Source organism: Berghia stephanieae, chromosome 6 (assembly GCF_034508935.2).
Source record: "Berghia stephanieae isolate SIO BIC M18660-M18661 chromosome 6, UCSD_Bste_1.3, whole genome shotgun sequence".
Taxonomy (NCBI): Eukaryota; Metazoa; Mollusca; class Gastropoda; order Nudibranchia; family Aeolidiidae; genus Berghia; species Berghia stephanieae.
Genome location: NC_088365.1, coordinates 7,673,554 through 7,687,588, shown reverse-complemented (window position 1 = coordinate 7,687,588; position 14,035 = coordinate 7,673,554). Strand labels below are relative to the sequence as shown.

General features: G+C 36.7%; 1 protein-coding gene across 1 annotated transcript in view; it reads right to left on the bottom strand.

The window, feature by feature from the left end:
- Positions 1–489: 489 nt before the first annotated feature.
- Positions 490–14,035, bottom strand: part of LOC144974411 (protein CFAP276-like) — a 14,647-nt gene continuing 1,101 nt past the window's right edge. Inside the window, exons 2-5 of the mRNA XM_078917267.1 lie at positions 11,769–12,001; positions 10,268–10,386; positions 8,324–8,395; positions 490–827 (exon numbers count right to left, since the gene is read on the bottom strand). Of these exons, the coding sequence (XP_078773393.1) occupies positions 8,325–8,395; positions 10,268–10,386; positions 11,769–12,001 (423 nt within the window). The 3' untranslated portion in view covers positions 490–827; position 8,324. The remainder of the gene's footprint in view (positions 828–8,323; positions 8,396–10,267; positions 10,387–11,768; positions 12,002–14,035) is intronic.

The window sequence follows — 14,035 nt, the reverse complement described above, 5'->3', positions numbered from 1 at the left end:
CAACATGTAGAACGAGACATGACTGACTTTTGTGACGCAATAAACAATGACAAAAAAGAATGAACAAGAAAACAAAACATAATAAAACAAAACAAAACAAAACAAAGCAAATAAACAAACAAATAAAAAATACAAAAAAAAAATACAAATAAAAAATACAAATAAAAAATACAAATAAAAAATACAAATAAAAAATACAAATAAAAAATACAAATAAAAAATACAAATAAAAAATACAAATAAAAAATACAAATAAAAAATACAAATAAAAAATACAAATAAAAAATACAAATAAAAAATACAAATAAAAAATACAACCCAAAAAACAAAAACAAAAACAAAACAAAACAAAACAACCAAAAAAAAATAAAATAAAAAATAAATAAAACAACAACATTATCAACTTTTTTTCTCTGCCTTTTTCTGTTGTGTTTGTTAATGTGTCCATCATTTAATTAACTCACTCAACCCTAACACCGACTATATCCGTAGTTTTTCCGGGTTACTTTTACCCCATGCCTATTTATTACATTTTTCTGAGACAAATAATAATTATAGGCGTAGTATCAAAGCTATTGTTTTTAGTTTTTACATGTTAATGATAGTTGAATAAAACTATCAATGCACATGCTCATTTTTAATACATTTTTTTCTTATTTTGAAAAGTAGCAAAAATCTCTTGGGTTGAGTGAGTTAATTAACGATTTCCGTTGACATCTGCTGCTGGTCGTGGGTGAGTGGCGGCCGGTCAGAGAGCACGGATGTTTTGCCCTTTCTTGTATGATGTTCCTCAAAACCTCCAATCCTACCTCCCAGTCTGGCACGATCTGAAGAAAATAAAACGTGTAAAAAACTTCCGACTGTCTGGGTTAAAAAAAAAACAAAAGAAAAAAAAAACACCAAAACAAAAAAAAAAAAAAAACAAAACACAAAAAAACCCAACAAAAAACAAAAAAAAAAAACAAACAAAAACCAAAACAAAACAACATGAACAAATATTACATTAAAAAGAAGCCCATAGATTTATATGTTTCAGGATGTTTAACGGATGTCATTATTTTTCGTGAACAATCGAAACTAGAGATTTTATAGAGAGCATTAGCATGAATATCCACTAAAAGTGCTCAAAACGCTTTACAGGGGGTTCCTTGTCAACAACAACACACTTAACTTGTAGGGCAGGACATGGCAGCACATTACATTTTTTTTTTTCGATAGAGATAACGCTATTTACGACCAAGTACTCATTTTACACCTAAGTACGGTGACAGAATGTGAGTAAAGAGCCTTTTCCAAGGACTCAACTATGTCCGAGCGAGGCTCGAACCCATGACCTCCCGATCCAAAAGCGAGTGTCATACCACATACCGCACAGTCCACAGCTTTTAGCAGTTTAGTATTTCTTTGATTCATGTAAAGAAACCATTATAGCCGCTCAGAACGGGACTCGAACCCAGGACCTTCTGATCCGAAGGCGAGTTCACAAGACCATATTATAGCCCCACAAAATTTGACGTATAGGGAATGAGATTAGCGGAAGAGTAGCGTCCCTTGATTGGACGTCACCCATACGTCATGTTGGTTACGCGCATGCGTCTCTCGTCCTCGCTTCGAGGACGAGAGACGCATGCGCACAACCAACATGACGTTCTCTCTCTAATAACTTTTCCGCCGGTGACGTCACAGACTATGGGTGACGTCCAATCAAGGGACGCTACTCTTCCGCTAATCTCATTCCCTATATGTTGTGATAATGTAACAAATTGCCCCTTTCTTTTCTATTAACGCGGAGTTCTTATAAGCATGGTTATTACACTTACACCAAAAAATCAGCGTTAAATATATATAGAAGAAAGTTCGATACACACCTTGTATTCTGCATAATCTCCTAAACAATAATGAGCACAAATTAATGAATATATAACAGTTTTGGAAAAGAAGAAAATACCAAACACGGAACCTTTCGGGCCCAAAAGCCCCTTTTCAGTAAAAAAAAAAAACAAAACAAAAAAGAAAAGATAAAACACACACACAATACACACACACACACACAAACACACACACACACACACACACACACACACACATAAAATATATATATATATATATATATATATATACTTGGAATAATAATACATTTTAATTCCAAGACATATATATATATATATATATATATATATATATATATATATTATATATATAGATTGTGTGTGTGTGTATGTGTGTTTTGTTTTTGACTTGAGCTTTTAAATAGCGCTATTTTCAAGACCCTCAGAGCTGCTTTCTAAAGTGTCAAATGCACATTTAATTTATTGATCAATATTAGTTGAAGGACGAGTATTCTGGAGAAAAATGTAAACAGTTTGTTTTGGTTCATTATTTTTATTTTTTTCTGGATCAAATGTCGAGTGTAATAGGGAAGCGACAATATTTTTTTTAAAAAATCCCTTTATTCATCCCCAAGGGGAAATTTGTCTCTAGGGTCTTTTCCAAGGGAAGACTGGAATAACCCAGGCGTCAGCCGCTGAGCAGCGCCGCAAAGTGAGCTTGGGCGATGTGACTTGCTCAAGGTCACACAACGCAGCTGCTGCGGGTGATTGAACCCGGTACCTTTCGGGTACGAAGCAAAGACCGTACCGCTGAACCACGCTGCCCCCATCTAATATTTCACAGAAGTGAACAAGGGTTGTTGACAGGCCAGTCAGAGGTACTATCTACTCACTTACCCGGCATCCTTTCTACTTCCATTAATCAAGAATGAAACGACGCTCAATCTAGACTTTCTGCTTTGCATAAGAGAATAATTTGAGCCTGGAACATTGCTTCATATTTTCCTTCTTTTTTTTAAACACGATCACTCTTTTTCTCTAGTCACTATGTAGCTTTTCAATGGACCAGTTCCATAGAAAAGGAGATAGAGGGAGAGAGAGCGAGAGAGAGAGAGAGAGAGAGAGAGAGAGAGAGAGAGAGAGAGAGAGAGAGAGAGAGAGAGGGAGAGAGAGAGGGGGGCACTTCATCTATTAAGTATTTAAATTATGAAATTTTACATGAATCAATCTGCTTTACAGAGTAAAATTAACGATAAGTATTGATTATTCACCTTAACGCCACTACTACAATATCTTATTCGTCTGTAATGTTTCATTCATCCTGTTTTGTTGATAATATGGGAAAGTATCTGTCTTCGTCGAATAAGTTGAAGCTTGCAATTCAACACTTATCGTTATTTTGTCCTTCGAGCTTCAAGCAGCAACACTTTTATTTTAGAAAAATTAATAAAATTTTTCTTCGTCGTAAATCTTAAAATGTATAATTCTAACGCTTTTGTCTTCAAATTCAATTGTAGAGACCTGGTTCATCTTGATAATACAATACCGATTTATCTAGAGCTTTTATGTAGCGCAATATCCACTAAAATGTGCTCAAAACGCTTTACAAAGGGTCCCTGACCAACAGCAACAAGTAGCATGTAGAACGAGACATAACGCCTGTTAGGCGATATTACAATTTATTTCCGACAGAGACAACGCTGTTGACGGTCAGGTACTCATTTTACACCTGAGTACGGTGAGAGAATGTGAGTAAAGAGTCTTTTCCAAGGACTCAACTATGCGCCGAGCGAGGCTCGAACCCAGGACCTTCCGATCCGAAAGCGAGTGTCATACCACTAGACCACATATCCGCACAGGCCCACTTACAGGCGGTGGTCAAGAAATTTTAACCACCTACATCAAAATCGTCACATAATTTGTTACCACACAATATAGATTTGTTCTTATTCAGATGCACATTCCTCCCACCAAATCCAAGCATCAGTAACACACTTTATAGTCACCTGGAACAACTACAAAAGACGTCTAACTTCTACGTCATGGCACAAGACCGAAGGGCTAGAGCTCAGGTGGTCGCTGGTTCGGATAAGTAAGTAAGTAATTAAGTTCTTATTCAGATTTATATTGTACATCAAACAATTTGAAGAATGATCTCTGTTTAATTAATAAGAACATAAAGTTGTTTTGTAGGGAGCTTGTTTGAGTTTTAAAAATCCATTTTTCTACTCGGTAAGCCTGCCGTTTTTTGGGAAAGTACTGAAAATGATCGGTAAGGAGAAGAACGTTAAGGAGAGACTGTAGTATTCAAACACGACAACGCTGATCTACAAACATGTACGTCCAAATTTAACATAATTTATCGTTGATAATACGAGGAAAATATATTCCAAACACCCCCCCCCCCACCAAAAAAAAACAAAAAAAAAAAAACAAACAAAAAACACAAAAAAAAACAAACAAACAAACAAACAAACAAACAAACAAACAAAACAACCCCGCCCAAAAAAAAAAAACAACAGACAAAACAAAACAAAACAAAACAAAATAAAAAAAACAAAACCCCCCAAAGAAACTTGAGCTTTTATTCAGAAGAGTTAGTGGAGCAGGCGCTAACTTATCTTGGTAATAACAAGAGATGAAGTGAGTACAAAAGTGTTGGAAGACAATTTAATACAGAATAAAAACGATTGCAATATTATAGGGGACTCAAACCCACGACGGCACTTCCATCTGAGCAGAAGTTGGAAGTTCTACATACAATCAACGCCATCCTGCTCTTTGTAAATGGGATTTAGGATGAATACGATCCCTGATCCCAGTAATTGAATGTGAAGTGACATGTGTTAGAATTGCAAGATTTAAGACTTGTGTAGTATAATATGGAATTGTATTGATTTTACTCAATATAATTTCATAATTTCGATCCTAAATGTCTATTGAACATCTTGCTCTCACAGGGAAGATAGAAGGTAAAAAGAGAGAAGGTAGACCACGAAAAACATATTTGAATAGTTTGAACATCGGAGGAAGACTTTAGAATTGGGTTGACGAAATACATTTGGAGGTGTAGCTATACGCTATTACTACTACTACTACTACTACTACTACTACTACTACTACTACTACTACTACTACTACTACTACTACTACTACTACTACTACTACTACTACTACTACTACTACTACATCTGAGTGACAAAGAAAGAGAATAGTAATATTAGTATTCTGAGTTTATCTGATCAGAGAGATTAATGGCGTACCATGATCACCGATGTCTGGCACCTGAAGAAGAAGATCCTAAAGTCAGTTTCCAACAGATAGCTCACCCCGACATAATACCGCGCTGGGTAGGTCATTATACCCTAGAGTGTTGGATGGCGTGGATATCAGGGCGTCTTCTTCTTCTTCCTCTTCTTTCATTAAGGCCATGTGCGGCTATGTGGTCTAGTGGTATGACACTCGCTTTCGGGTCGGAAGGTCTTGGGATCGAGCCTGGGTTCGGCGCATAGTTGAGTCCTTGGGGAAGGCTATTTACTCACATTCTCTCACCGTACTCAGGTGTAAAATGAGCACCTGGCCGTTAGCAGCGTTGTCTCTCTCCGAAAAAATTGTAACATCGCCTGACAGGCGTCATGTCCCGTCCTAAATGTTAAATGTTGCTGTTGGCCAGGGACCCCTTGTAAAGCGCTTTGAGCACATTTAGTAGATATTGCGCTAAATAAAAGCTCATTTTAAAAGCTTCAGGCTGAAGATTGTATGGCCGTCTTTTCAGTAACAGGGGTGTTTAGATGGAAGCGAGTAGCGATTTTTTGAAGTCATCAGTCGAAAGGGCTTGTTTACAAGTGGTTGGTAGGGAGTTCCAAAGGCGGATTGTGGAGGGGAAGAAAAAGTAAAGATGATGGTTTGTTCTTGAGTGAGGGATTTCAAAATTAAATGTTGAGTTTCTTGTTTTGTTGTTGCTCCGTTTCAAATGGCTAGTTGGAATTTCGAGTTTTCCGTTTTGTGTTTTGTGGAACACGAGGAGTTTGTTGATGGAACGTCTTTCATGCAGTGGAGATCGTTTATGAGCTGAGTTACGCTCATATCCCGCTCAAAGTTTCCACTGACAAATCTGGCCGCCCGACGTTGGACTTTTTCTAGCTCCTTGATTTCTTGTGATGTGTGTGTGTGTGTGTGTGTGTGTGTGTGTGTGTGTGTGTGTGTCCCTCACTGAGCTTACTATATTCCAGTTTGGGCCTGACATATGCTTCATAGCATTTCTTTTTACAGATTGGTGGCAGTGGCGTATTTGTCTGTTGAGGGAGGTCATTGTTCTATTTGCCTTAAGAGCTGTGCTGGCAATAATATGCTTCTTCTACTTCATACTACTGTCAATGGTCATGTCGAGCTACTTTGCATTCTCCACATAATGTTGTATTTAAAGGGCTTCGTTATGACGTCCTCATGACCAGTCGGAGGTGCAATAAAACTCAGGTCGTGGGATTGACTCCCCATTGCCGCAAAATGTTTTATTCTCTATTGTCTTTTTGGCACTTCTCTACCCACTTCATTTAAACCCGAGCTTTTATATAGAACAATATCCACTAAACATGCTCAAAGCGCTTTACAAAGGTTCCCTGACCAACTACAACACGCAACATATAGAACAAGACATGACGCCTGTCAGGCAATATTAATTTTTTTTTTCCGGCAGAGACAACGCTGTTAATGGCCAGGCACTCATTTTACACCTCAGTACGACGAGAGAAGTACGACTCAACTATGCGCCGAGCAAGGTTCGAACCCTGGAACTTCTGATCCGAAAACGAGTGTCATACCATAAGACGACACAGCCGCATTTTTCTTGTTATTGATTGAGCTTTTACGTAGCGCATTATCACCAAAATGTGCTCCAAGTGCTTCACACGAGTTTGGTCCCAACAGCAACACTTAACATGTAGGGCAAGCCTGTAAGAAGTTACATCATACCATTTTTTGACAGAGACAACTTGCAGGTCAGGTACTATACTATACTAAACTATACGTGTGGCTATGTGGTCTTGTGGTATGACACTCGCTTTCCGATCGGAACCCTCCCGGGTTCGCATAGTTGAGCCCTTGGAGAAGGCTCTTTACTCACATTCTCTCACCGTACTCAGGTGTAAAATGAGTACCTGGCTGTTAACAGCGCTGTCTCTGTTCGATAAAAAAATATAATATCGCCTAACAGGCCTCATTACCCGTTCCACTTGTTAAGTGTTGCTGTTGGCCAGGGACCCCTTGTAAAGCGCTTTGAGCACGTTTAGTGGATATTGCGCTATATAAACGCTCAATACTAATTTTATACCAGAGTATGGTGAGAAAATGTACGGCTTGTCAATGGATTCAACTTTGTGCCACCCAGAGCAGGAAAATGAACCAGGAAGTAACAGGTTCGAAGGTAGGCGTCATACCACATGACCACTATTCCGCACAAAGCGCATACGTTTAGTTTCTAATGGGTGGGCACGAATCTTCATACTGAATTTAGGCCATATTTTGGGTCCAACAGAGCGACACAATGGAAAGTCTATAGTTGAGTCTTGGCCATCTCTAAAATACTTATATTAAAAATATGAGCAAAGTTTAACATAATAACAACAATAAATATTAATAATAAAAATAAAAAAAACAAACAAACAAACAAACAACAGAAAGGAAAACTTGATAAATTGAATTAAACAAATGTCAATTTTAATTCCATACTTTCAAATAAAATATTAAAGCTTTCAAAAATATATCACGTTTTTTTTGTCAAAAAACATTTGAACTCATTTTTAATAATCTATTAAAAAGTGTCATAATGTTTTATAACACGAATGCTGGTTCATCTATTGCTATTCTTATATTGATTATTCTAACTTAAAAAAAAAAAACACCTGATAATCTATATAAACACTTGTACTTATACAATGCTGCTTTATGTATATGTATAACTTAAAGTAAAAACAAAAGAAATACATATATCAAATTGAAACGATGCAATAATATAGGAATGTAGTAAAGGATGAGCGTTTTATATAATCACTTTATACAAATCACAGTTTTAGTATGGATCTAGATTTCAAATTCATTTAATCACTTTATTTTATCATCTAATACTTTTCTTTTGCTCTAAATTATGCCTTAAAATATCAAAAAGTCGCAATTTTCTGCTCTTTTTTTGTGTGGCGAGCTTATTAGAAGGAGGGTGATAATATAAACAAGGTATTATTCACGTTGATAACTACTGAGTAAATTATTCTAAATATTTGCTTTGAGTATCACAACAAATAACTTGCTCTCTAAGAAAATGATGTTTGTGAAACATAAAGAGAATGCATAATAAATGCTGAATGGTTTCAAAAAAACTTTAAATGTGAACAAGCCATGAACTTTGAAACTTATAAAAACAATTTGGCGAATAATCGAAAGAAACTCACTTCAGTATAAATTACATTTCATCAACAGAACGAAAATAGAACAACTGAGACCTTAAGAACAGAAGAATCCTCCATCGGGCTTTCTTGAATAACCTTTATTGGTAGTCTCCGTGTGGTGGCTTGCTGTAAAGAGAAATAGAAAATCGTATATTAATTGCAAAAACTAAGATGAAAAGGAGAAAATTTTGATAATAAATGAGAATTTTTGTGGTCTAGTGGTATGAGTACAGGGCCTTTAACAGCGCTGTCTCTGGAGGAAAATAAAATGTAATATCGCCTAACTGGCATCATGTCTCGTTGTACATGTCAAATGATGCTGTTGGCTAGGGACCCCTTGTAAAGCGCTTTTAACACGTTAAGTGGATATTGTGCTATATAAAAGTTCAATTATTTTTTTACAAAAAAAAGGAAGAGTCCAAAGCTCATGACAAGTCAAGATAAGATTGGGTCTCATATGACCAAACCATCCTCACTATCATTTCACTTGGCCTGATAAATAATTATGAGACCGTGACAGTTTGAGGAAGCGATGCTAAGTAGCTAGAAGTTGTGGATTCTTAACAAGTAATGAATAGAAAAGAATATAAAAAACAAAAGAACCTAAAAAAACGTGAGCTGTTGTATAGAGTAATATCCACTAAACATGCTCAAAGTGCTTTACAAGGGGTCCCAATCAACAGCAACACTTAACATGTAGGACGTGACATGACGCCTTTTAGGTGATATTACAGGGTTTTTTTCGGACAAAGACAATGCTGTTGTACAGTGAGAGAATGTGAGTAAAGAGCCTTTTGCAAGGACTCAACTATGCGCTGAGCGAGGCTCAAACCCAGGACCTTCTGACCAAAAGCGAGTGTCATACCACAAGACCACATAGGACTACTATACATGCGTTAAGTGCACATATAAATTGTTGGTGTGGCCAACTGTGTACTGACAATATTCAAACGGGTGTTCCTATTCTGTTTACATACCACTGAAAGGGTGAAAATGGAGAGGCTTCGTATGGGAACAAAACAGACAATGGACGTTTCGGGTACAAACCCTTCGTCAGCACAACAAATGTTACAAATGTAACAAATGTTGTGCTGACGAAGGGTTTGTATCTGAAACGTCCATTGTTTGTTTTGAACCCATACTCTGTTTACATGGTTCATATGGTATTTTGAGGAGGAGAATTAAGGATACTTGCAACAAACTTGTCAATGTGGGTGTCAGGCTCAGACAATTTTTGTCTCTCCATTGGCTGGGAACCTTGTCCCAATTAGAGGGATCGATAAATCACATTTGGAAAAATTTCCAGGGATTTCATGCCAAATTGCCGGGTTTTCCAATTGGAGAGACTTAAGCAAGGCGGGCTTTGCAAGCGACTGACCATCCCTCCGCTCGTTGCCCAGGTATTTAGCCATACACATTGTGTTTTCACCACTACGATTTGCTTCAGCCATGCCTGTCCCTCGATCATCCCTGGATGAAAACTGAGCGTGTATGGGCCCTCTTAGTTTTCTATCATCATCCATCGTGGCTTGTACACTTGAGCACGTTGCCAGTCAGCTGTCTCCACGAATCACGATCCTCTGCGGTGAGCATGAAATCTGTCTTGCTTTTTAAATCATTGTGCGGCTATGTGGTCTTGTGGTATGACACTCGCTTTCAGATTGGAAGGTCCTGGGTTCAAGCCTCGCACTCGGTGCATAGTTGAGTCCTTGGAAAAGGCTCTTTACTCACTCTCTCTCACCATACTCAAGTGTAAAATGAGTACCTGACTATTAACAGCGTTGTCTTTGTCCGAAAAATTGTAATATCGCCTAACAGGCGGCATGTCCCGTCGAACATGTTAAATGTTGCTGTTGACCAGGGACCCCTTGTAAAGCGCTTTGAGCACATTTAGTGGATATTGCGCTATATAAAGCTCAAAAAAATTCTCAAATCATATTTGGCCATTCTTAGTTTTATATAGTTATGGTAAAAAGACCACATAATTGAATCACTTACCAATAGCTGTCTTCACACTGTGGGTGCTTTCTTGAGTTTTCTGGCTTGTTATAACTAAGGGATGGTTCAGAGCCAAAATCACTTCAGCCTCTGGCTTCTTGCGATTTTTTAGGACACGTCTGGAAAAAAAAAATTACAAAACAAATTTTTAAAAACATAAATTGAAATCTTGACATCAAGTTAAAAAAATAGAAATAGCCCAGGTGAAATGATAAAATTGCATGCATATTATTAACCTCTTCATTTTATCTTCATTGCTCTGATTAAGTATTTAAAAATAATTGTTGGAACCAATTCTGGTCAAAAGAATAAATTATGTTACAGAGATACCTCGATATATTCTTGCCTATTGTCAATTTTATTTTAAAATGAAAAATAAAAAAATAAAAAATTGAGCTTTTATATACAACAATATCCACTAAATGTGCTCAAAGCGCTTTACAAGGGGTCCCTGGTCAACAGCAACATTTAACATGTAGGACGGGACATAACGCCTGTTAACGGCCAGGTACTCAATTTACACCTGAGTACGGTGAGAGAATGTGAGTAAAGAGCCTTTTCCAAGGTCAACTATGCGCCGAGTGCAAGGCTCGAACCCAGGACCTTCCGATCCGAAAGTGAGAGTCATATCACTAGACCACATAGCCGAACTATTTTTCAATCTTCATTATCTGGTTTTTAAATGTACATTTTTTTTTGTTTTTGTCAAATATCAAGTCATTTTACGTAGAGATATGCGATTCTACTGTAGACATTGAAATGCCTGTCTCCGAATTAAATGTTGATTCAATTGTCTATGTTGCACGACAATTCCAATAAAATTACTTTGCTCTGTTATTTACATGGTGAAAAAAAAAGACTATAAGATGTAACAAGAAATTAGAGGGGTTGTCTTGATATTTTTTTTTGAATCCAGTAACTAAAGAGGAATGGGTTATTATGAGAAGTGGGTTAATCAGACAGTTACATATCTGTGTTTTCTTTGGAACCCTCACGTTAAAAGAGATTTATTGACAGACTTTCATTACACTTAGAGCAAATTATGGAGTTTTAATGTTTATTTCATTTGGGGATGAGACTTAACTATGTCTAAACTATTATGTTCTATACAAACTAATATATTTATATATTTTTAAATCTGGGAGTGGAAGGTTTATCTAAAGAGAATATTCAGTGTGAGAAGAATTTCAATGTGTAGATAAAGTTCACTTCAACCTACTCACAGTAGTCCCTTGTAGTCATAAAGCCCATAGAGGTAAATTAAGTTTAGTCTAGTTTATATAGTAGAAAATTATAAGTAAAGATTGCTTGCTATCGTATGTACAGGATGAGGGTCAATTGGACAATATTTTCTGCAATTTTTAACAAACCGATTCATCAATTACAGCTGAATGGACAGAGAATACTGATCAAAAATTCTTTTCCCATGTCCTATGGGCATAGAAAAACCTCTGAGCTTTTGGCATAAACTCTTGGAACTAATCCAATGCAATGAACCTACCCATGTTTATCTCCATATGTTTCAGGCTGGAAAACAACTTGATTTTTGTCCTTGAGTAATTCTTCATGCTGGTTGTAGTTGGACTTCAAGACAAAGTCGAGATCATCTCTAGGGGCTGCTGGATCAAAATGGTACACCTCGCGCCTCGCAGAGCTGAGTGTGTGATGGTTTGACAATCTCTGCCAGGGTTCCTGTTTCTGGGCCATATGGGTTGGCACAGGGTAGCAAATAGCCTTGCAAAAAAAAAAAAAAAAAAAATCAGAGGTTTTTTAAATTCATAATTCAACACAAAATATGGGTGCTGGCACAGAGGAAAATATCAAATAAGCGAAACGAGAAGAAAATAGATATATAGAAACCTAGTTGATTTTCTCTTTAATAATTAATAATTTTTTTAAAATCATGAAATTGCCTATATTCATCCCCAAGAGGTAATTCGCGGCGAAGTTTCTATTCTCTGTTGTCTTCTGGCACTTTCCTACTCACTTCATGTCTTGCTGTTATCAACCAAAGTGCCTGCTCCACTCACTTTTATAATCGATGACCTAGGAAAAGGAATATCGCAAGAAATCCATTTAACTCTTTTTGCTGACAACATTTTATTGTTTAGAGAAAAGATAATGAAAAAAGAACCCGATGCCTCCAGGATGCCATAAATATGCATGTAAAATGGAACAAAAGATGGCACATGACATTTATCCTGCTAAATGAAACGTGATAAATATTACAAACAACAGGAAGCCATCAACCTAATGAATGAGAAACTCAGGGGTCAATAGTGCTTGCTGCCTTGGAGTCTACATAAACAAACGTTTGAAATCGAACAACCATGTAAAAAAGTAGTTGCAAAAGCTAGAACCCTAAGATACTTGTGCCAAGTTATGAGCCAGCGCGCTCAAGAAATAAGAATCAAGCTTACACTGCTTTAACCCTCTCCTAACCAACTATAGGAAAATCGTCACGTTCGTTACGATAGAACCTACATTTTTCTTATTCAAATTTCTCTTGTACATCATAAAATTTGAAGAAAATGACCAGTGTGTTGTTAAAGAAATTATTTATTGCAAGAACTTACTGCTATTGTGTTTGAGTGATAAAAAATATATTTTTGTGTTAGTTGGGTGTGAAGTTTTGGGAAAAATCCTGAAAATGGCTGGTATGGAGAGGGTTAATATGATAACTGTGGGATATGACGGTCCAGCTTGGGACCCATACATGAAAAACACATTAAAAAGTCAAACGGATGCAACGTAAAGCAGTGCAATTCATGACAACAAACTTCAAATCCACACATAATGAAAGCATCACAGATACCCTAAACAAGCCGTAACTACCAACAATAGAATATTGATGAAAAATTTGGAGGTTCATGATACCTTATAAAGCAATCAATAGTGACACCACACCACTCACAATTCCCAAATACTTTAACTCTCTTGAGTTTATATGCATGAGAAATCGAACAAATTTGTTCGATTTTCAATGAGGGTGAACTCGAGAGAGTTCAAACAGAGATCAAACAAATATACAACAGTAAGCTTCCACACATACAAATTCATAAACTCTCACACACACACACATTAGGACTTAATAAATATATAAAAACAGTTTCTTCCCGAGAACTATGAGAGAACGGAATTCAATGCAAGGTTAAATCATTCACAGCCTTCATCGGATGTAGGTCTTAAGATGACCCCCTAACCACCCATCATTTCATTCATCCTGCTTCTGTTACTACAGGTTTGAATTCATTGGCCCATAGGACTTTTGAATCTTATTGATTCAGACTCAGAATCAGAATAGTAATAAATCTATATATTAGAATTGAAACAGTAGAGATTGTTTCATACGTCTGACCTACTAACCCCACACCTGATGAGGATCATTTTTCAATTATTTATTGTAAAAGAGGTAAGCTTCAACAAATACAAATTCATAAACTCTCCCACACACATTAGGACTTAATAAATAGATAAAAACAGAGAAACTTTAAAATCTTCATAAATCATGGGAAAATAGTCTCGCATTTGTAAGTTGACATTTTAATGGTGATTCGTCGAAGGTATCAAGACAGCTAGCTTAGGTTAGAATAGCGAATTTAACTTTTTACTGGCAAGAATTAATCTTACTACGATGTTCTATAAGGCTGCGGCTGTTCGGACTAGAGTCTGAATAGTCTCCTGTGAATATTCAGACTTAAATTCCAATGCACATGTGCAATCAACATATTATTCAGACTCGGTCAGAATAGTCTTCTATGGCAATAT